At 41.0% G+C, this 23212-nt stretch overlaps 1 protein-coding gene across 3 annotated transcripts in view; it reads left to right on the top strand.

The window, feature by feature from the left end:
* Positions 1-23212, top strand: part of osbpl10b (oxysterol binding protein-like 10b) — a 259812-nt gene that overhangs the window by 156209 nt on the left and 80391 nt on the right. For all 3 annotated transcript variants that reach the window (XR_006315905.2, XM_087978586.1, XM_043719213.2), the window contains one exon: positions 21241-21387. Coding sequence is in view for 2 of the 3 variants with exons in the window: in XM_087978586.1 (XP_087834712.1) it covers positions 21241-21387 (147 nt within the window). In the remaining variant the exon portion in view is untranslated. The remainder of the gene's footprint in view (positions 1-21240; positions 21388-23212) is intronic.

The following is a 23212-nucleotide window of genomic DNA, read 5'->3' as shown; positions in this document are numbered from 1 at the left end:
ACTTAAAATATAAGCCATAACTATTAATTTAACCTAAGGCAGTATTTGTAGAGGAATAAGACGGTGTTATTTTCTGGTCTGTAGATTGTGAAGAAGCAAAAGTGGCCTTTAATTGAGTGATATGCACTTCTTGTCAGATGTGGGAGTTTAAAGAGTGTTTGAGTTACCGTGGATTATATCTGCCATAAATGCTGTTGGTTGCGAATCTTATCAGAACGAATGGATCGGTTGGAGAGACCGTTAGAAGCAATGAGGAATTTACAACAGCAGCAGTATGTAATGGATGGCAGTTATAGGAAGGGAGGGTGGGGGATGTCTCAGATACAGTCACATAGATGGGTTAACTCCAGAAAAGGTAAAAGAGGTAGGCACCTAGTGCAGGAGTCTTTTGTGGCTATACCATTTCAAACAGGTATGCTGTTTTGGAAAATGTAGGGGGGAATGGATTCTCAGGGGAACGTAGCAGGAACAGCCAAGTTTCTGGTATTGAGACTGGCTCTAATGGAACAAGGGGTACGTCGGCTTCCAAGAGATCAATTGTGTTAGGGGATTCTCTAGTCTGCGGTATAGACAGACGTTTCTGTGGCCAGCTGTGAAAAATCAGAATGGTGTGTTGCTTCCCTGGTGCCAGGATCAAGAATGTCTCAGAGAGGGTGCAGAATGTTCTCACGGGAGAGAGGAGCCAGCAAGACTTCATTGTCCACATTGGAACCAACGACATAGGAAGGGAAAAGGTTGAGATTCTGAAGGGAGATTACAGAGAGTTAGGCAGGAATTCAAAAAGGAGGTCCTTGAGAGTAGTAATACTTGAATTACTCCCAGTGCTACGAGCTAGTGAGGGCAGGAAAAGGAGGATAGAGCAGATGAACGCATGGCTGTGGAGCTGGTGTATGGGAGAAGGATTCACATTTTTGGATCATTGGAATCTCTTTTGGGTAGAAGTGATCTGTACAAGAAGGACAGATTGCACCTAAATTGGAAGGGGACTAATACTGGCAGGGAAATTTTCTAAAGTTGCTTGGGAGGATTTAAGTGAGTAAGGTGGGGATGGGACCCATGGAGATGGTGAGGAAAGAGATCAATCTGAGACTGATACAGTTGAGAACCGAAGCGAGTCAAACAGGGCAGGCAGGTACAAGGTAGGACTAATAAATTTTAAACTGCATTTATTTCAATGCAAGGGGCCTAACAGGGAAGGCAGATGAACTCAGGGCATAGTTAGGAACATGGGACTGGGATAACATTGCAATTACAGAAACATAGCTCAGGGGTGGGCAGGACTGGCAGCTTTAATGTTCCAAGATACAAATGTTACAGAAAGGATAGAAAGGGAGGCAAGAGAGGAGGGGGAGTGGCCTGCTTGATAAGGAATAGCATTACAGCTATGCTGAGGGAGGGTATTCCTGGAAATACATCCAGGGAAGTTATTTGGGTGGAACTGAGAAATAAGAAAGGGATGATTACCTTATTGGGATTGTAGTATAGACCCCCTAATAGTCAGAGGGAAATTGAGAAACAAATTTGTAAAAATAATATGGTGATTATGGCAGGGGATTTTAACTTTCCAAACAGAGACTGGGGCTGCCATAGTGCTAAGGGTTTAGATGGAGAGGAATTTAAGTGCGTACAAGACAATTTTCTGATTCAGTGTGTGGACGTACCTACTAGAGAAGGTGCAAAACTTGACCTACTCTTGGGAAATAAGGCAGGGCAGGTGACTGAGGTGTCAGTGGGGGAGCACTTTGGGGCCAGCGACCATAATTCTATTAGATTTAAAATAGTGATGGAAAAGGATAGACCAGATCCAAAAGTTGAAGTTCTAAATTGGAGAAAGGCCAATTTTGACAGTATTAGGCAAGAACTTGCAAAAGCTGACTAGGGGCAGATGTTCGCAGGTAAAGGGACGGCTGGAAAATGGGAAGCCTTCGGAAATGAGATAACAAGAATCCAGAGAAAGTATATTCCAGTTAGGGTGAATGGAAACGCTGGTAGATATAGGGAATGCTGGATGACGAAAGAAATTGAGGGTTTGGTTAAGAAAAAGAAGGAAGCATATGTCAGGTATAGACAGGATAGATCGAGTGAATCCTTAGAAGAGTAGAAAGACAGTAGGAGTATACTTAAGAGGGAAATCAGGAGGGCAAAAAGGGGACATGAGATAGCTTTGGCAAATAGAATTAAGGAGAATCCAAAGAGTTTTTACAAATACATTAAGGACAAAAGGTAACTAGGAAGAAAATAAGGCCCCTCAAAGATCAGCAAGGCGGCCTTTGCGTGGAGCCGCAGAAAATGGGGTTATACTTAACGAGTATTTTGCATCCGTATTTACTGTGGAAAAGGATATGGAAGATGTAGATGGAAATAGATGGTGACATCTTACAAAATGTCCAAATTACAGGGGAGGAAGTGCTGGATGTTTTGAAACGCGTAAAGGTGGATAAATCCGCTGGACCTGATCAGGTGTACCTGAGAACTCTGTGGGAAGCGAGAGAAGTGATTGCTGGTCCTCTTGCTGAGATATTCATATCATCGATAGTCACAGGTGAGGTGCCAGAAGACTGGATGTTGGTTAACGTGTTGCCACTGTTTAAGAAGGGTGGTAAGGACAAGCTAGGGAACTATAGACCAGTGAGCCTGATGTCGGGCAAGTTGTTGGAGGGAATCCTGAGGGACCGGATGTACATGTATTTGGAAAAGCAAGGACTAATTAGGGATAGTCAACATAGCTTTGTGCATGGGAAATCATGTCTCACAAACTTGATTGAGTTTTTTGAAGTAACAAAGAGGATTGATGAGGGCAGAGCGGTAGATGTGATCTATATGGACTTTAGTAAGGCATTCGACAAGGTTCCCCATGGGAGACTGGTTAGCAAAGTAAGATCTCATGGAATACAGGGAGAACTAGCCATTTGGATACAGAACTAGCTCAAAGGTAGAAGACAGAGGGTGGTGGTGGAGAGTTGTTTTTCAGACTCGAGGCCTGTGACCAGCGAAGTGCCATAAGGATCGGTGCTGGGTCCTCTACTTTTTGTCATTTACATAAATGATTTGGATGCGAGCATAAGAGGTACAGTTAGTAAGTTTGCAGATGACACCAAAACTGGAGGTGTGGTGAACAGCGAAGAGGGTTACCTCAGATTGCAACAGGATCTTGACCAGATGGGCCAGTGGGCTGAGAAGTGGCAGGTGGAGTTTAATTCAGATAAATGCGAGGTGCTGCATTTTGGGAAAGCAAATCTTAGCAGGACTTATACACTTAATGGTAAGGTTCCTTAACAAAGAGACCTTGGAGTGCAGGTTCATAGCTCCCTGAAAGTGGAGTCGCAGGTAGATAGGATAGTGAAGAAGGCGTTTGATATGCTTTCCTTTATTGGTCAGAGTATTGTGTACAGGAGTTGGGAGGTCATGTTACGGCTGTACAGGACATTGGTTAGGCCACTGTTGGAATATTGTGTGCAATACTGGTCTCCTGCCTATCTGAAAGATGTTGTGAAACTTGAAAGGGTTCAGAAAAGATTGACAAGGATGTTGCCAGGGTTGAAGGATCTGAGCTATAGGGAGAGGGTGAACAGGCTCGGGTTGTTTTCCCTGGAGCGTCGGAGGCTGAGGGGTGACTTATAGAGGTTTACAAATTTGAGAGGCATGGATAGGGTAAATAGACAAAGTCTTGCCCCTGTGGTTGGGGAGTCCAGAACTAGAGGGCGTAGGTTTAGGGTGAGAGGGAAAAATATAAAAGAGACCTAAGGGTCAACGTTTTTGCACAGGGTGATACATGCATGGAATGAGCTGCCAGAGGATGTGGTGGAGGCTGGTACAATTGCAACATTTAAGAGGCATTTGGATATGGGTATATGAATAGGAAGGGTTTGGAGGGATATGGGACTAGATTGGATTGGGATATCTGGTCGGCATGGATGGGTTGGACCGAAGGGTCTGTTTCCATGCTGTACATCTTTAGGACTCTATTAGGGTGACTGCATCTGACATGCTGAGTAGGTCATTCAAACTACATAAAGACCAATATATTCCTCGATTACAAGTTTGGGAGGACTAACATGGAAAGGGAATACATGTTGAATGGTAGAACCGTACAAAGTACAGATAATCAGAGGGATGTTCGCATGCATTTTCATTTGTCCCTGAATGCTGTAGGATAGGTAGGTGAAGATGGCATATAGGATACTTGAATTTATTAGTTAAGGCATTGAACACGAGAGAGAAGGTTATGTTAGAGCTTTTTATAACATTAATTTGACCACATGCTGGATCATTGTGTGCAGTTCTGGTCACCATAATATAAGGAGGATGTGCTTATACTAGAGATGGTGCATACGCAATTCACCACGGTTTTGCTTGTGCTGGAGCAATTCAGATATGAAGAGTGGACAGATGTGTGAGTTTGTTTTCTTCAGTGCAGAGAAGGCTGAGGGAGGGATCTGATTGAGGTGTACAAATTTGTGAAGGGGACAAATAGGGTAGATAGACAGAAACCATTTCTCTTAGGCTGAATAACCAGGAGACACTTTAAAGATAATGAGTCTCTGGTTCTTTTTATAAGGTTGTAATAAAGATTAATAATATGCTATCATCATATAAAACTTGGTTTTCAAAGTAACATTGAAATAGATTGGTTTCAGTTCTGTGAAGGTGACATTTTTAAAAGAGGTCTGGAAATTCATTTGGAACAACTATTTAAAAATGTAATTTCCAAGAAAGCACATGATTTAAATTAAATACTTCCGCCAAATACGTGGCAAGTTATTTGAATGTTTACAAAGATGAGTTTCATAGCCACAAGAAGACAGATGGTCAAAGGCCAGAATCGAGTTTTGGTAGTTGTAATCTGCTACGAATAGAAAGCAAGATTGAGAAAGCTGAGTTTGAGTGACTACTGGATTAGGTTGTGTAATCAGTTCCTGGATTTTGTTAATAAGGTTCACAATGGCAGGAGAACTCAGTCCCAAGGAATGCTCGCCCTGCAATATGTAGGAAATGAGGGACACTTCCAGTGTCCATGGTGACTACATGCGCAGGGCGTGTGTTTGGCTGCAGCTCCTAGTTTGCAGCAAGGAGTGATTGGAGCATCCATGATATGCCATGGAGAGCACATTGAGTGAGCTGATAGTCAGAGCTACATAGACAGAAAAGTTGAGTGACCACTAGGAATTTGAGTAAGCATGGGAAGGCAGTGTAAGAGTTCCCTGTGCCTGTGCCCCCTCAAACAGGCATACTGTTTTGGATACTGTTGGGGTGGGGGGCAGAAAGTAGCAGCCAGATCAGTGAGACTACAACTGGTACCATTGTACAGCAAGGAGAGTTGAATTTTGGCAACCAGTAGTAATAGGGTATTCTACAGTTGGGCACAAATAGGTTTTTGTGGCTGCAAGCAAGACTCCAGGGTGGTGTGTTGCCTCTCTGGTGCTGGGGCCTAAGAATATCTCTGGGCTCAAGATATTCTGAAGGAGGATGGTGAGCAGCCAGAGGTTGTGACCCATTTTGGCACTAACAACATAAACAGAAAGAGAGATGACATCCTCCAAAAAGTGTTCATGGAGTTAGGTAGGAAGTTCAATTTACTGGAATGAACTGCTAGAGAAACTGTTGGATGCAGGTATAGTTACAGCACCTAAAAGACATTTGAGTAAGTACATGAATAGGTAAGGTTTGGAGGGACATGGAGAAAGTGAGGTCTGCAGATGCTGGAGATCAAAGTTGAAACTTTATTGCTGGAACAGCACAGCAGGTCAGGCAGCATCCAGGGAACAGGAGATTCGACGTTTCGGGCACAGGCCCTTCTTCAGGAATGAAGCCATGGGCCAAACACCAGCAGGTAGGATTAGTTTAGTTTGGGAACATGGTCAGCATGGACTAATTGGACCGAAGAGTCTGTTTTCATGTTGTATGACAAACTGGAGAGTAGTTAGCATTGTTCCATTGTTTCAGAAAGGCAACTGTGATAACTTGAGCCTTGCGTTATTGGAGAAGATTCCTAGAGGCAGGATTTGCTCACATTCAGAAAAATATGGATTTATTAGCGATTGGCAGCATAGCTTTATGTGGGGAAGATTGTGTGTCTCAAACTTGATTGCATGTTTTTGAGGAAATGACAGGTGATTGAAGATAGGGCGGTAGATATTGTTTATATGGACAACAGCAAGGCTATTGTCACTTGTGGCAGGCTGATATAAAAGGTGAAGTCACAACAGATCTATGGTGAGATGTTAAAATGGACAGTCATAGAAGGTAAAGAGTAAGGGTGGAGGGTATTTTTCTGACTGGACATCTGTGACCAGTGATGTTCTGCAGGAAACAGTGGGACTCCTTTTGTTTGTAATATACATACAGATCAAACTCTATTATCCAAACGAGACCAGGCGGGGAATATTTTGTTCAGATAACTGGTTGTGCTGCAAAGATGGCAAGAGAGGACAGAAAGGTTGAGAAAGAGGTTCACGCTGCACACAGATCAGGATAACTAATGTCAGGAAACAAAACAAAAAGCAGGCACCAGGCAGGACTTTCACACAAGGCCACCTTAAATCATGCGAAGATCAAAAGGTGATCAGAGAGTGCAGTGCTGTGTTTGATGACACTGACGGCCTGCTTCCTGCCATAAGTGGTTGGAGGGCTCGTGGATGGAGAGTGAGAGGGAGGGTGTGCGCGTGTACGAACTGGCGGTAGCAGTGGCAACTTCAGTTACATCAAATGTTGCTTGTGAATAAAGTGCTGTAGTCCTGGCGACTGTTACCCACCAACAGCTGCTCATGACATCAGCAACTGAGGGGAGTATTATTAGTAGTATTATATATCTGTTGCTCCTCTCAGCCCCAAATTGCTCTTAGCGCCTGCTAAATACCACTCCATGAAAAGTCATAAACTACCGATTACTTCATTAATGGGGACTGGAGGTGGTGTTGGTAACACCTCTTTGATGTAACGTTTTTACATGACCTTGAGATCTTGTTCGGATAATTCGAAGTTTGGATAATTGATGTTTGGCTAACAGAGGTTGTTCTGTAAATGATTTGGAGGAGAATGTAGATGGCCTGATTAATAACTTTGCAGGCAGCCCAAAGATTGGCGAAGCTACGGATAGTGAGGATTGCCAGAGGATACAACAAGAAAGGCTAGAGATTTGGGCGGAGAAATGGCAAATGGATTTTATTCTGACAAATGCGAGATGATGCATTTCGGAAGATCTAATGCAGGAAGATGTATACAGCATCAGCATAGAGGCATTGAGGCATTCAGGTCAGTAGTTTCCCTGAATGTAGTAACAGAAGTGGATTATGTGGTCAAGAGCATATAACTTGCTTGACTTCATCGAGCAGAACATAGTGTAAAAATTAGCAAGTCATGTTGTAGCTGGATAGATCTAAAAATACTGTGTACAGTTGTAGTTGCTACATTACCAGAAGGATGTGGAGGAGGCTTTGGAGAGGACACAAATGGTTTCCCAGGATGTTGCTTAATTTGGAGGGAGTAGATAATGAGGAGAAGCTTGGTTTGATTTTACTTGAACATCATGACATAGGGGCAATCTGATAGAAGTTCCCAAAATTGAGAGAGGCATGGATAGAATGTATACTTGGAATATTTTTCCAGGGCAGAAATAGTCAATTACTGGTGGCGTGAGAGGCACTTTGCACAGAAGGTGGTAAATTCCTGGAATGTGCTGCCAAGGACATGGTGGAGGCAGATATAATGGCAATGTTTAAGAGGTATCTCAACAGATATATGAATAGGCAGGGAATAGAGGGATATGGCTCTTGTAGAATAAAATATTTTTCAATTTTGAAAGACATTGTGTGTTGGCGAAGTCTTGGGCTGATGGACGTGTTCTTTTGGTGTACTGTTCTATGTTCCTTGGTTTGGTTCATCGAATGCTTCAGATTGAGAGTATTGTAGGAGTCCCAAAGTTATGAGAACTGAAAGGAAGTCCCTCATAGTAGGGATATCTTAACTGTGCGTGGTGTCTTGAATGTGGATGAAACAAGATCCAAGGAGAGCACTTTTTGATATTTCTTTGGAATGTCTTAAGATAATAAAATGTACAAAATGTAATTTACAGATACACTGTCTCTTTTTGCACACCTCTCTCTTCTTTCTATCCTCTCATCTCGTTTTACAGCGCACTCCAACAGACACAAAGCCTTACTTCCCCTCTGGGCCCAACAGCCATTAACCTACACACTACTTGCACCTCCTATTGCAGGTTGTTTTTGTCCTGCAGTTGCTGCTTTTGGAAGCACTCTGACAAGTGGGAAAATACGTGGCCATCGGACTGAGACAGGAGTGAAAAGCAACTCTTCACCGTTTTTGTGATTTCCACATGGAGTCGTAAAGATGTACATTATGGAAACAGACCCTTTGGTCCAACTTGCCCTTGCCGGCCAGATATCCCAACCCAATCTAGTCCCACCTGCCAGCACCTGGCCCATATCCCTCCGAACCCTTCCTATTCATATACCCATCCAGATGTCTTTTAAATGTTGCAATTGTCCCAGCCACCACCACTTCCTCTGGCAGCTCATTCCATACCTATACCACCCTCTGTGTGAAAACATTGTTCCTTGGGACTCTTTTATATCATTCCCCTCTCACCTTAAACCTATGCCCTCTAGATTTGGACTCACCCACCCTAGGGAAAAGACTTTGTCTATTTATCCTATCCATGCCCATTATGACCTTATACACCTCTATAAGGTCACCCCTCAGCTTCCGATGTTCCAGGGAAAACAGCCCCAACTTATTCAACCTCTCCCTACAGCTCAAATCCTTCAACCCTGGCAACATCCTTATAAATCTTTTCTGAACCCTTTCAAGTTTCACAACATCCTTCCGATAGGAAGGAGACCAGAATTGCACGCAATATTCCAGAAGTGGCCTAACCAAAGTCCTGTTCAGCCACAACATGATCTTCCAACTTCTGTACTCAATACTCTGACCAATAAAGGAAAGCATACCAAAAGCCGCCTTCACTATCCTATCTACCTGCGACTCTACTTTCAAGGAGCTGTGAACCTGCACTCCAAGATCCCTTTGTTCAGCAACACTCCCTCGGACCTTACCATTAAGTGTACAAGTCCTTTTCTGATTTGCTTTCCCAAAATGCAGCACTTTGCATTTATCTAGATTAAACTCCACCTGCCACTCCTTATCCCATGGGTCCATGTGATCAAGATCCTGTTGTAATCTGAGGTAACGTTCTTTGCTGTCCACTACCCCTCCAATTTTGGTGTCATCTGCAAACTTACTACCTATACCTCCTATGTTCGCACCCAAATATTTATATAGATGACGAAAAGTAGCGGACCCAGCACCTATATTTGTGGCAGTCTACTGGTCACAGGCCTCCAGTCTGAAAAACAAGCCTCCACCACCACCCTCTGTCTTCTACCTTTGAGCCAGTTCTGTATCCAAATGGCTAGTTCTCCCTGTATTCCATGAGATCTAACCTTGCTAACCAGTCTCCCATGGGGTACCTTGTCGAATGCCTTATTGAAGTCCATATCGATCGCATCTACCGCTCTGCCATAATAAGTCCTCTTTATTGCAACTTCAAAAAACTCAATCAAGTTTGTGAGACATGATTTCCCACACACAAAGCCATGTTGACTATCCCTAAACAGTCCTTGCCTTTCCAGATACATGTACACCCTGTCCCTCAGGATTCCCTCCCAAGAACTTGCCCACCACTGATGTTAGGCTCACTGGTCTATAGTTCCCTGGCTTATCCTGACCACCTTTCTTAAATAGTGTCATGGGGAAGACTTTGCTATGATTGGTAATCCCTGTAAATGAAATATTCAGAATGTTTTGGGGCAAATATACATGATGCCACCATAGATTGTGAACAATTCCGGGTTCTATTTAGATTTAACGTTTCCTTCATTACTTTTGAATTGTATGTACTAGAAATAAATCTGTGCTTTTCTGTAAGCATTTTTGCTCGCTCTGCTTGCCTATGACATAGCTAATGATTTTTTCACCTGTTACCTTATAAACTGCAGCACAAAGGAATCTTATTTGCTAAGGTATGCTTCATTTCTCACAAGGATAAGCTCATCAATGTTAACTGCTTTGAAATAGTTGGGGAATAACTTTGATTGGTGAAAGGTATTATAGGTATGTAGTCAGGGTGACGGATCACATTCAAATAATTAAAGAGAACCTATGAAGGGAAGTATTTCATGTGGATAAATCTTGGCACTTTGAATCTGTTAAACATCTGTTTTAGTTTTACTTTTATAAACTGCAGTTCCTGGTTATTTGCACCAGATGGTACTGTCCAAGAGATTTTATTTGAATGATGGAATATTCTCAAGAAAAGTGTGACAGCCTTGGAATTCCATGCCAAGTGTGATTTGCTCAAATAGCAAGCATCACATGACATAACATAGCCAGTCCAATGATGTTTGATATTCATCCTGTAAAATCGTATTAGAATTGCACTCTGCTTGCTTTCCTGTTTTATTGCTAGTAAATGTGCTAACTGAACCTTTTATGTTTATGGAAGAGACAATTTATGCTGTTCTCCATGGTAAATAATAAAATGGGGGAAGCTATAGGAATTCTATTGAATATAGTTTTGTTTTTTGATTTCTTTAAAAATTTCTGTTTGTGGTTGCTGTTGATTAATATATTTGATCGAGCTAAATTGTACCTGCCTGAGGGCTTGGTTATCCTAATCCATGTTGAATGCAATCTGTGGTTTGTAGTGATATTTTTTTAGTTGGCTGCTAATTTAGTAAAGCTGGAGGGTGAGCAAAATGTTTACTGTATCCAAAACTGAAATGATTGATTCACAATTGCTTGTTTTTTATTAAATGATTAAGTGCTGGCGCTCACTAAATGTGCAGCAGATGAGCATCTTTGGCTGCGATTTACACTTCTAGTAAAGGAAACATCAGTTTCTTCATCAGAAGATGTCTTACCATGACTGGTTTTTGGTTATTGACACAAGACCGATTAATGTCAGTGAATTATATTGACATATTTGCAAAGCTGCCACTCTGTTTTCCAAAGCTATAAATTTTCAATCAATTACAAAAATTGGTGACTAATTCATTAAAAAGTTTTGATTGTTACTTCGCATGATCTTCAACTTTGAGGCCTTGGGAAGGTGACATAACTCTCACAACTTGCAAAATTTATGATGTAGCAAATTTTGACATTAATTCGTCAAATATTGAGTGCAATTGTTGTTTGAATTTAATTTCAACCTACTCATGGTGAAAGCCTTTATGGTTTGGTTGCATGAGATGGTTAACTAGTTCTCATTTTCCATTTCTACTACTGAAATTTAAAAGAAAAAACAACTGTACTTGATGTGGCTTAACTTGGAAGTTCTGAGGGTGGCAAAGGCACAGAATGTCATTTGACCTTGTTAAAATTATATGGCATGGAAACGGACCCTTTGGTCCAACTAATCCTTGCCGATCCTGTTCCCAAACTAAATGAGTCCCACCTGCCTGCGCTTGGCCCATATCCCTAGGTCAGACCACTTAGACATAGCTGCTAGACTGTATCTATGGCAGGTGTTGAGAGAATCAACAAGATGGAAAGCCTAACTTGACCTCATCCTCACCAATCTATATGTTGCAGCTGCATCTGTCTGGCATAACTCTGATATGTTTCCAAGTCAGGATGACGGGTGGATTGGAGGGGAAACTTGCACTGGTGGTGTTTGTATCTGTTGCATTTGTCCTTTTCTATGGTAGTGGTCATGGGTTTGGAAGGTACTGATGAAGGAATTTTCTTGAATTTCTGCAATGTAAAGACTATATCTTTTTCTTTTTCTGTATGTTTAATTGTTAACTGAAATGAGCAAAGGACTAAAATCCAAGGATTGTGCAAAGGATTGCTGCACTTTGTAAAGGTAGTTACCAAAACTCACTCAAAGTGGTTTTTACATTGTGTTTTGCTCAGCCAATGGAGGAGGCTTATTGTTGACAGATTGGCACCAGGAGGTGTTTATAAAATGAGGTTTTCCCTTAAACAAGTAGCTACATGGTTGTTAATGATGAAAGCCATCAGTGTGCCAATAGAAATGTGATTGGGTTTCTGGGTCACTGAACAACTTTTGGGTGTGATGATACTATCAGAAGCCTTTGGCCCTCCAAGCGGGGAAGTGGTGTGTCTGTCTGCAGCAGAATGAAGAAAGCCAGTCATCATCTGCCATCTATTGCTATAAACTTTTGCTTTCAATTCATAAGAAAGACTTAATAATTTGTGGGCCAGTTATGGTGTGCTTCCTGCAAGAAAGTAAAATACCTGGAGAAGAGAGGTTCAACAACAGGAAGTCCTAGGAGGCAAAATTATCATCTCAGGCTTTGGGGAGTGAGAAGGTGAGTTCTTGAAGCAGGACTCGGGCCTTTGACCTGCTTTGTCACCACAGTATTTGTATGGTGAGTCCAATTCAGTTTCTGGTAAATGGTATTGCCCAGCATGTTGATCAAAACTAATGAATGCCAAGAGATGATGGTTAGATTTTATCTTGGTATGAATGTTGTTTTACACTTGTCAGCCCAATCCTTGATATTGCCAACACCATAGAAATCCCACTGCTGGGAAGCAGGCCATTTGGCCCATTGAATCCATACCTACTCTCTGAAGAGCACACCACCCAGACCCACACCTTTACTTTATCCCTGTAACCCTGCATTTGCTGTGGCTAATCTACCTAGCCTGCACGTATTTGGACTGTGGGAGGAACCTGGAGAAATACCACGCAGACGCAAGGAGAATGTGCGAACTCCACACAGTCAACTGAAGGTGGAATTGAACCCGGGTTTCTGGCACTGTGAAGCAGCAATGCTAACTACTGAGTCACCATATCGCCCTAAATTTTGCTGCGTATAGATTGTTTCCATGTCTGAGGTGACCCAAATATGCTGAATATTGTACAAACATTTGAAAATATCCTCACTTCTGACTTTTTAAGATGGAGGGATGATCATTACTAAAGCAGCTGAGGGTAGTTGTGTCTAAGACACTACCTTGAAGAACTTGCGTTCTTGTAGTGCAGTAGTTATGTTCCTATTTCTGCACCAAAAGATCCATGTTCAAATGGCACTTGTTCCAGAAGTGTTAAGGTATGTTATGGGACATGTTGATTTAAAATGTCTACCCTGAGGAACTCTAGCAATGTACTGGCACTGAGATGGTTGAGTTCCAAAATCCGCAACTATCTTCCTTGTGCTCAGTATGACTCCAATAAGCAGAATTTTACCTGTTCCCATTGATGCCAGTATGCTAAGAATGTTACCTTGATATCAAGGGCAATCCACCTCACCTCTTTTATGAAGTTTAGCTCTTTTGTCCATGTTTGGACCAAGACTCTAATGAGGTCAGGAGTTGAGTGACTCTGTCAAAACCCATTTGAGCTTCAGTGAATAGGTTATTGCTGAATAAGTTCTGCTTGATGGCACTTTCCATGCTACATTCATCACTTTGCTGATGATTGAGAATAGTCTGTGGAGTTGTACTTGTTTAAATTTGTCTTGCTATTTGCGTATAGGACACATTGACAATTTTCTACATTGTTGGATATATAACTGTGTGGTAGCTTTATTAGAATGACTTGGCTAGGGGCATGGCTAGTTCTGGAGCATTGCTTTGAGTACTATTCCTGAAATGTTGTCAGGGCCCCATAACCATGGCAATATCCAGTGCTGTCAGCTGTCTCTTCACATCATGAGGAGTGAATCACATTGGCTGAAGGCTGATATCAGTGATGCCGAGGAGGAGGGTTGAGATAGATCACATGCTTGAAGGATATTCTTTATGTGCAGGTAAGGTTTTGTTTCTGCAAGGTCTGTAAATGGGTCCACAAGGCTCACTTAGTTCGTGACCTAATTACAGCTTTGTTTAAACAGGGACAAAAGAGCTCAAGTCCAGAACTAAGGTTAGAGAGAGATTGCTTTTTACATCAATGCTGCATTTGACAGAGTGCAGCATTAAGAGCCTGACAAAAACCTGAGTCACTGGAAATCAAGGGAAAACGCTTTGCTAGTTGGAGTAGTTACCTGGCAGTTGGGGGTTAATAACCTCAGTTTTAAGGACATCACTGCAGGAGTTCCTCAGGATAATTCCTCGGTCCACCATTTTCAGCTGCTTCATTGTACAGTTGGAAATGAGGATGTTCGCTATTGACATTTGCACAACGTTCAGCACCATTTGCAACTCCTCAGATACTGGTAGGGAGTGGAGAAAAAACAAGTCTGGGATGGTAGTTAAATGGCTGCTGTTCAGAGTTCATTGAGAGTCCACCATGTTTAAGGCATAAGTCAGGGATGCGGTGGAATTCTCCCCACTTGCCAGGATAAATACACCTCTGCCTCTATTCCTGATGAAGGGCTTTTGCCCGAAACGTCGATTTTCCTGCTCCTCGGATGCTGCCTGAACTGCTGTGCTTTTCCAGCACCACTCTAATCTACACCTCCAACAACAACCAAGAAGCTTGACACCATCCAGGACAAAGAAGTCCACTTAATTCGGACCATAAACATTTACTCTGAACTGCACTATAGAAATTCACCAAGCTCCTTAGTACATTCCAAATCTGTGATCATTGCCATCGAGAAGGACAAGGGCAGTTAATACATAGAAGCATCACCTACAAGTTCTCTTCAAAGCCACTCCCCATCCTGACTTGAAAATATACTGCTATTCTTTCACAATTTGCTAGATCAAAATCCAGGAACTGCCTTCCTAATGGCATTGTGGGTATACCTACACCAAATAGGTTGCAACAGACTGCCACTTCTCAAGAAAGTAGGAATGGACAATAAGTGCTGGTTGAGCCAACAATGCCAACATCCCATAAGCGACTTTTTTTTTAAAAAGGTGTTAAGTTAATGTACTTCCTGACTCCCTAAAGTGTCTTCACATCTACAAAGTATAAGTCAGGACTGTGATGGAATACTCTCCATTAAGCTGGATGAGTGCAGCTCCAACACCAGTCCAGAAGCTTGATGCTATTCAGGAAAAATCAGCCCACTTGATTAGCACCCCATTCACCACCTTCTAACATTTGCTCCCTGTACACAGCAGCATTTACAAGAAACATTATGGCAATATCCAAAGGCTCCTTTTACTGTTCTTTACACATCTGTGATCTCTACCTTTTTAGAAGGACAAAACTAATAGATGGGCCTGTACTGTGCTGTAATGTTCTATGTATAAGAACACTACCACCACCTCCAAGTTTCTCACCCAGCCAAACATCATTTCTTCACTGTTGCTTGGTCAAAAACGTGAAACTTCCTTCATAGCAGAACTTCTACTGGATGGATTGCAGTAGTTCAAGAAGGCAATTCATCACCACCTTTTTGAGACGAATATGACTGAGCAATCCCATGGCAGAATGAAAACTCTTTCTCCATGTCTTACTGTTATTAATTCCTTTTCAAAAATTTGTTAAGAGGTATTGTAAATACTGTCCTTTATTTTTCTGCATTTCTGTTTGTGAACAGAAGTGAGAAATGACCTGTTTTAAAACCAAAGATTGCCTGAAGTTTGCATTTTTTTAAAAACTAAGCTGCTGTAGACAAGCTGGCAGTAAAGAGCTGTGTGCAGATGGAGCTTTGCTTGCCAATAAGAAGCTGATCTGTGGAGTAGGAGCAGTTATTGATAACAAAGGCCATCTGCCTGCCAACATCTATGTGATTGGTTCTTTGGTAGTTGAACAATTTAGGGCTGTGCACAAGATACCTCTGCCAGCTCTGGAGTTCTCACTGTTCTTTGCTACAAAAGTTGCTTTAAGCCAGTTTATTTTTACTTGTTGTAAGATGTTTCTTTTAATTAAATAGTCAGAGATCTTTTATAAATATAAGCTAGCTTCTGTGCCTCCTGCAATGCTGTCAGTCTCTGGAGAAGGAAGACTGTGTAAGCACCATTCTGGGAGAAAGTGAGGACTGCAGATGCTGGAGATCAGAGCTGAAAATGTGTTGCTGGAAAAGCACAGCAGGTCAGGCAGCATTCAAGGAGCAGGAGAATCGACGTTTCGAGCATGAGCCCTTCTTCAGGGCTCATGCCCGAAACATTGATTCTCATCCTTGGATGCTGCCTGACCTGCTGCGCTTTTCCAGCAACACGTTTTCAGCTCTAAGCACCATTCTGACCAGTGCAAGAATCATCTCAGCAACCTGGTGAATAGGAACCCCTGAACTGCCTTCCCAATCTTTCCCTCTGTCCATAACATGCATTGTATGTGTGTAAGGGGAAGTTAATGAGGAGACTAAAGTTTTAAGTGAATTATGTGCTGACAGTTCATAGTCGTTTATCTGTAGTTAGAGTCAAACGTGTGCTGGAAAGGCGCAGCAGGTCAGACAGTATCAGAGAAGCAGGAGACTTGACATTTTGGGCATAAGCCCTTCATCAGGAATTGACTGTAAGGTCTTTCATGGGATAAATGCAAACTGCGTCGCATTTGGTGGAACAATTCTCATTGCAAGGCCCAAGTGAGTTTTCTTGCTGTATCTTCACCAACTTGCTGCATTAATTGGTGCTTCAGCCCTCAGCAAGTATAATACAAGATTTCTGCCCATCTTATGTACTTCCAAGAGCAGCTCGCCACTCATTGGAGATCCTGGAATTGATTGGTATCCAACGCACTGACACTATATTTAAAAGCCTGTTGTGCACCTGGCCAAGCACTGGCTGTCTGCATCTGCCTAGATGCTCTGGCTTCCTCCCACAGTCCAAAATGTGCAGTTTAGGTAAATTGCCCATAGTGTCCAGGGATGTGCGTGCTGAGTGGATTAGCCATGGGGAGTGCAGTGCTACAGGAATAAGGTGGGGATGTAGGTCGGGGTGGGATGCTCTTTGCAGGACTCGATGGGCCAAATGGCTTGGTTCTACGCTGTAGGGATTCTATGCACAATTTTCCCAGGCATAGCTTTGCAGGCATGATCTTGGAGCTCCTGCTGGATTTAGTGGTGCACAGCTGGGACTTGGTTTTACTCCTGAACCAGCAATGGAGTTCACAACACTAGACCATGTTCTGAATCTGGTCTGAGATTGCCATCTAAGTTGAAGCAATCTCAGGCTTCTGGAGGAATGCACAGTACTGTAGTAATAAGAATATTGTTTTCTACTTTGCCAATGTAAGTGCCAATATTTATTTTAAATATGTCAAAATCGCTCTATCTCTGTGATTGACCCACTTCCCACTAAGGTTCTCACTAATGCATACAGCATCTTCCCTATTTGCCCTCACTCATCTCAACCTCACCACTACACCTCCACACCCTCTACACTGCCTTTTCAGTCACTCAGCAAGCCTCTCCACCTGGACAACAATAGTAATTGTGACATCATCTTTCACTGTCCCCTCATTCCATGCGCAAACCAACCCAAATCCAGCCCTGCAGAAAATTTCAAGTCCGGTTGTGTGCTGCCAATAATTTGGCTCCTCATACCTTATGACTACAGGATCCTGAGTGACTGGAGGATCTGACTGGTGTTGGAGATGCCCTTGACTTACTGTACTGGAATCTGTTGAGCAAAGGCTATCTTCCTTGACAGGAATGAGGCCTGCTGACAACTGTGGCAAACTACCTGATTTTGTTTCTGCACTAAATGATATAGCAAGACAGTAGTAATGTGAGCCAGGTACCAATGGTTGAGGGGTCAGTGTGCCAAAAAGTAATGCAGGGATGCTGCGAGCATCCAGGTAGACTGAGTGAGTGAGCGCTGTGACAACAAACAAAGAGCCCAGAGATGTAACCTTGTCCAATCCTGGACTGTAAGTTGTCTTTGTATCATTACAATTCAAGTTGGTAGTGCAGCATTGAAATGTATAAGTGTTCTGTGTAAATAGATTGAAAACGTGCATGAAGGCTATTAGAGACTGGCAAATTTTAGAAAAAAAAGTCTATGCATACTCTGAGGGTATAGCTGGTGCTTGAGGAGCATGCCCAGAATGTTGGTGGCCCATGTCCAACATGAAGTAAGAGGCGAGTCGAACCTATCAAGCATCCACTGGTTTCCGTGTATTACCTCTCATTTATCTGTGTTGAATTTCGTTTTACCCGTTATTAATATCCCCTTAAATTGGTATACTTCTCTTCAATGTTGACACCCTCTTTACTAATCTAAATTTGGTATAATTCACAAATTTAGAAATTGTTATTTTGATTCCAAAGTCCAAAGCAGTAAGTTGTGAACAGCAGTAGTTCCAGCAGTGATCCTTCTGGAACCCAATTCTCGCCTTCTGTAATTTGTCGCCTCACTTCACATTCTCTGAATTTATTCTTTAGTCTAATATGGACACTTTTTCACAGGTCTTTAGAAAATACAGATACATGCATCTTACTGACATACTCTTGCCTGCCATCTAATGGTCATTTTCCCTGACCAGCCTTCCCCTTTGTATTTATTAGCCAATGAAAATCTTTTACTCTATTATACTTTGATAATTCAAGTTCAAGTTTCCTTTATGCAATTTCTTTGACTTCTGTCCTAATTTTCTCATTATCCCTTTTGATCTATTCCTGTGCCCAATTTATAATGGATGTTTATATTTTAATTGTCTTTCATGCAACTTCATTTTAATTTTTACCCATTGTTATTCTAGTTTGCTTATGTTACATATTTTATATTTCCAATTTCTGTTCTCACACCCTCTACCAGCTTTTCTGCAATCTAATAAAGTGACTTTTATTATACTTGTATCCTCTCTATCATAATCGTCTATATTATATTGTTGCCACTTACCTACTTTTTATTTATCTGCTTTGATTAATTCTCTCTCTTGCTAAATCTAATATCAACTCTTCTGAAGAAGGGTCACTGGACCTGAAACATTGACTCTTTCTCTCCACAGATGCTGCAAGACCTGTTGAGTTTTTCCAGCAATTTCATTTTTGTCTCTGGTTTCCAGTATCCGTAGTTCTATTCTTTTGTCAAGTGTTCTCTTGTTAGACTTCTCATACTTTGGGTTAAAAAGGAATCCTGTTCAGATTGTGGGAATTCTATTCCCTTGCCCTCTTTACTCGCTTCTTCTGTCCAATTAATATCAGGGTTATTGAAATTCTTCTTGATTATTATTCCATGCTTTTTACTCAAATTTACTGCATATTTCTTCTTTAGCCTCCCTCTGCACTGTTATATGGTTTGTAATTTTCACCTATTTATGTGTTGGACTCTTTATTATCTTCTGTCTGTATTTGTATACACCACTTTTATCTGCTGATAGCTGTGTTCCTTTTTGCCACTGACATTGTATTCTCTTTAGTAAATAAAGTTAAACCACCTTGCCCTTTTTGACCTCCTATATTCTAAATACCCTGTTTATTTCCCATTCTCAGTAACTGGCACCATGTCTGGTTCTTCTCAACACATGATTGACTTCTGTTCCCCTGTTTTATTATGAACATTGTGCATTATTGTGCACATATTTTAGCCAGTCTTTTATTAAAATATCCTCCAGCATTATATCTAACTGTCTTTCCAGTTCTGTTCAATAAGCCTATTTATTCCCTTGCCTTCACTGTTCTCTTTGTACTTGCCTTACTTCCTTTTGTAAAATCTCCTGAGCTCTTTTGTTTAATTTGAGGTTGCTTATGTTTCTATAGAACCCTGTCTCCATCATAATGATTGAAATCTTTGCCACCCTCCTATTTAATCTTTCTGGGAAGACACCAATCCCATCCTGACTCAAGTGAAGTTTGCCCTATTTGTACAGCTCCTTCCTGTACCAAAGCTGGTTCCAGTGTCACATGAAAATGAATTTGTCTTTCCCATGCTGGTTATTTAGCCATAAGTTATTTATCTTGATCTATCTTCTCTTATGCCTGTTTGTAGGTAGCTCAGATAACAATCCCTCAATCACATACTACTCCTGACACTGCAGTATAAAAGTGGGAGTACACTTCCCCCCCCCCCCCCCCCCCCCCCCCCCTCCAACTGGCAGGCAAGGGTCAGTGCTTGGGCCCCAGCTATTCATAATATCTGTGAATACCTTAGTTGAGGGAACCAAAATGGAGCAATATGTAAAGTTTACTGGGAAAACAAACTGGGCAGGATTGAGAGTTATAAGGAGGCTTCAAGATGACTTAGACAACCGGAGTGAGTGAACAAATCCATGGCTGATGCCTTACAATGTGGCTAAATGTGAAATTATACACTTTGGTCTGAAAAACAGAAAGGAAGAGTATTATTATTGGTGACATACTGGAAATGTAAATGTACAAAGGGGTCTGGGTGTCCTTTTACACCTATCAGTGAAAGGTGGATAGGCAGATGTAGCAAGTAATTTGGGAAGCAAATGGCATGCCCATTTTGCAAGAGGATTTGATTTCAGAAGTAGGGGTATCTTATTGCATTTATATAGGGCTTTGGTGAGACCAGACCTGGAGAGTTGCATGCAGTTTTGGTCTCCCTAACTCCTCATAATTTAAATATGATAGCTCTCGATAGGAGAGGATTGAATAGCTAAGTGACAGCTGAATTTTCTTTAGTGATTTATTGACATTTTGAATAATTTCAGATAGACAGCAGTATACCTGTACATTCTGTGCAAATCATTTTCTTTTCTGGAAAATCAATTTGGGGTTACAAAGACAAATAAAGAGAAAAAAAGATAGTGACTTAATTGATGAAAACTGCTGAAATAAATGATAACTGCGATTTTTGCAAACTCAATATCCATATGTGGCAGCAGAAGCTACCAAATTTGTGTTCAGAAGAAACAGGTTAAATCTTGCTTTTAAGGTCATCCTTGAGAGGAATACAAAATATGCTGTTTATAATTAAGGCTGTAAGTCCTTCACATGGCTGAGTGAAAAGGATGGTTTCATATTTGATTGATTTCTAATGCACTGGAGTAAGGAAAGGGTGTTGTGAGAAAGCTTCCGACTCAATGAAATGCTGGTTGCTTCATCTGCCTGTTGTCAGTTAACCTCACCGTAATAATATCATCTGCTTTCAGACCAATGTCAAACTTTGATGCAAGATCAAATCATTTGCAGTCATACAGTGAGAGTTCATCTGGTTTCATTTCTAAAACATGGCTAACATTGTTATTTCAGAACACTAAAATTGTGATCTGGAATCTTACTTTAAAGCTTCTGTTTCCATTAATGTTGCTTTGTGTGCACAAAGGAACATCCAGTACATAAAATGGGGATGGGTGTGTGTAAAACATTCTGGTTACAGCGACACTGTCAAATGTTGGGTGAAGAAAATCCTATCCTATCAAATCATCTGAATGATTTATGTTATTTTCATCAGCATCAAAATCCTGAAGTGATAAATCCTGAAGATGAGATAACAGACAGTGAGGATAATGTAGAGGAAGACTTGGGAGTCATGGATGATCAGCGTAGCGTTATCCTACACCTCCTTTCTCAACTGAAACTCGGCATGGACCTTACTAGGGTATGTAACCAAATCAAACATTTAGTTGATTAAATTATAAGCATGTCATGTGCAATGAACAATGTTTTGGCTTCTTTGTATAGTGCTACATATTTAGCTAGCTGTTACAACAAGTAGGAGTAAAACAATGCATGTTATGGAACATTTTGTAATTTAATCTCCTGTGACAACATAGACCATTAAAGAGCAGCTTTAAATGTTTCTCTTTATTTCACCTAGTATTTTGAGGTTGAATTTGCAGCCCATATTATGATAAAGCTTCTGTTTCTGGATCTGTCATGAAATGTTTTTATGAATGGCAGTTAAGTAGCGCTGCTGTAGTGACCTGAATTGCTACTAAGGTGGATTGTGGTTCTGTGCATTAGAATATTCTCATGTGATTCATTGCAAACATTAGTTTATCGGTAACTGTATAGTTATTATAATATGTGATAAATACTGCCATCTCTGGCACAGCTGGCTAATTCTGTTTTCTACAAATTCATCTTGTATTAAGGCTTTTGAGAGAAATTAATTGAGAAATATTTAGGTGTGCTAGTCTGATTTTGATGCATTTTCTCTTTTAAATTTAAATGATAATTTCACAAAACAAATCTAAATCTAGAATAGAAATGTTGTGATCTTTTTCCTTCCACATTTGCTTTTGAGTAGCTTCAACTTCGGTTTGATCCTTGAAAAACATAGTTAGAAAATGGGGAAGATAGTATGAAGATGACTGCACGTATATTTCTAACAGTAGTGTAAATATTAGCGTTATCAGTAAGTAAGGCAAGTGCTTTAGTGTGTGTGTGTTTTCAATTGGAGTGGATGTTTCAAACACGTAGCATTAAAGGTGACTAACAGGTGCCATTTGTGCATGCGCAGGGGGCCTGGTTGATATCTGTCTCCTGCACCTGGATGCTCAGTTGCCAAATGTCCTCGCACAAGTATAAATGACAAGCTGTACAAACAAGAATGAGCTGAGATTTTAAGTTAGTGTTCACTATCAAACAAGAAACTTGGGGTCTAAATACCAAATAAATCAGCCTCAATTGTAGATTCAGACCTCTTTATCACAAAATAACCTGCCTGCAACCCTCATCCCCAAACACATCAGCAAGTTGTGATAATGGAGTTGTCAATTAATCCTAGCAATTGGATTCCAAAACGTAATTTTGAAACAATCTCATTTGTATTTGATTGGTACAATAATAACTGCTATGAGGTGCATGTTGAACTCTAATTTCACATTCCAGAGCACTTAAAACCTCCATGTTTCAAACATGTGGACAGCACCATCCTTATCACAAGCAGCTGCCACTCTATTGTGCAATGACACAATCCTGCAGCACTCTAATTTTGCATGTGTACTTAACTGCCTGTTTTTCTGTAAATTTTTCCCCACCCTGTATCTGAAGTAAGTTGTCAGCATTTTTTTGAGCATTTCAGTAATATTCAGTATCATAGATGCAAATTTCAAAGGTTTGGAGTAATTTTGGGAAGTAATACTGAAAGTCAACCAAGATCCCAATTCTCAAAGTAAGATAGACCAAATCAAAAGTGCTTCCATGTGGAGATGAAATTTTGTCATCAAAAGAGAAAGGATAAACAAAGGATACTTGCTATAATATCTTTGCTAGTTTTGCTGTTAAGTTGGCCAGCTGCTTTTCTTTGACCTTGTTCCATAAGATATTTTCCAGAGTTTTACAAATCAAAGAAGAATCTAATATTCACTGTTAATATTTTATTGAATATTATGGTTCCTTCTTGGTAACTAACAACAAAGTATATATGTAACTAAGTGTTGATGAAAACTGGTTTCAGAAATGTTGCGTAATGACAGCAA

The sequence above is a fragment of the Chiloscyllium plagiosum genome, unplaced genomic scaffold (genome assembly GCF_037043375.1).
Source record: "Chiloscyllium plagiosum isolate Xiang-an unplaced genomic scaffold, Cpla_swu_hap1 HiC_scaffold_34, whole genome shotgun sequence".
NCBI lineage: Eukaryota > Metazoa > Chordata > Chondrichthyes > Orectolobiformes > Hemiscylliidae > Chiloscyllium > Chiloscyllium plagiosum.
Note: the sequence above shows the minus strand (reverse complement) of the source record. Positions and strands in the feature narration are given on the sequence as shown.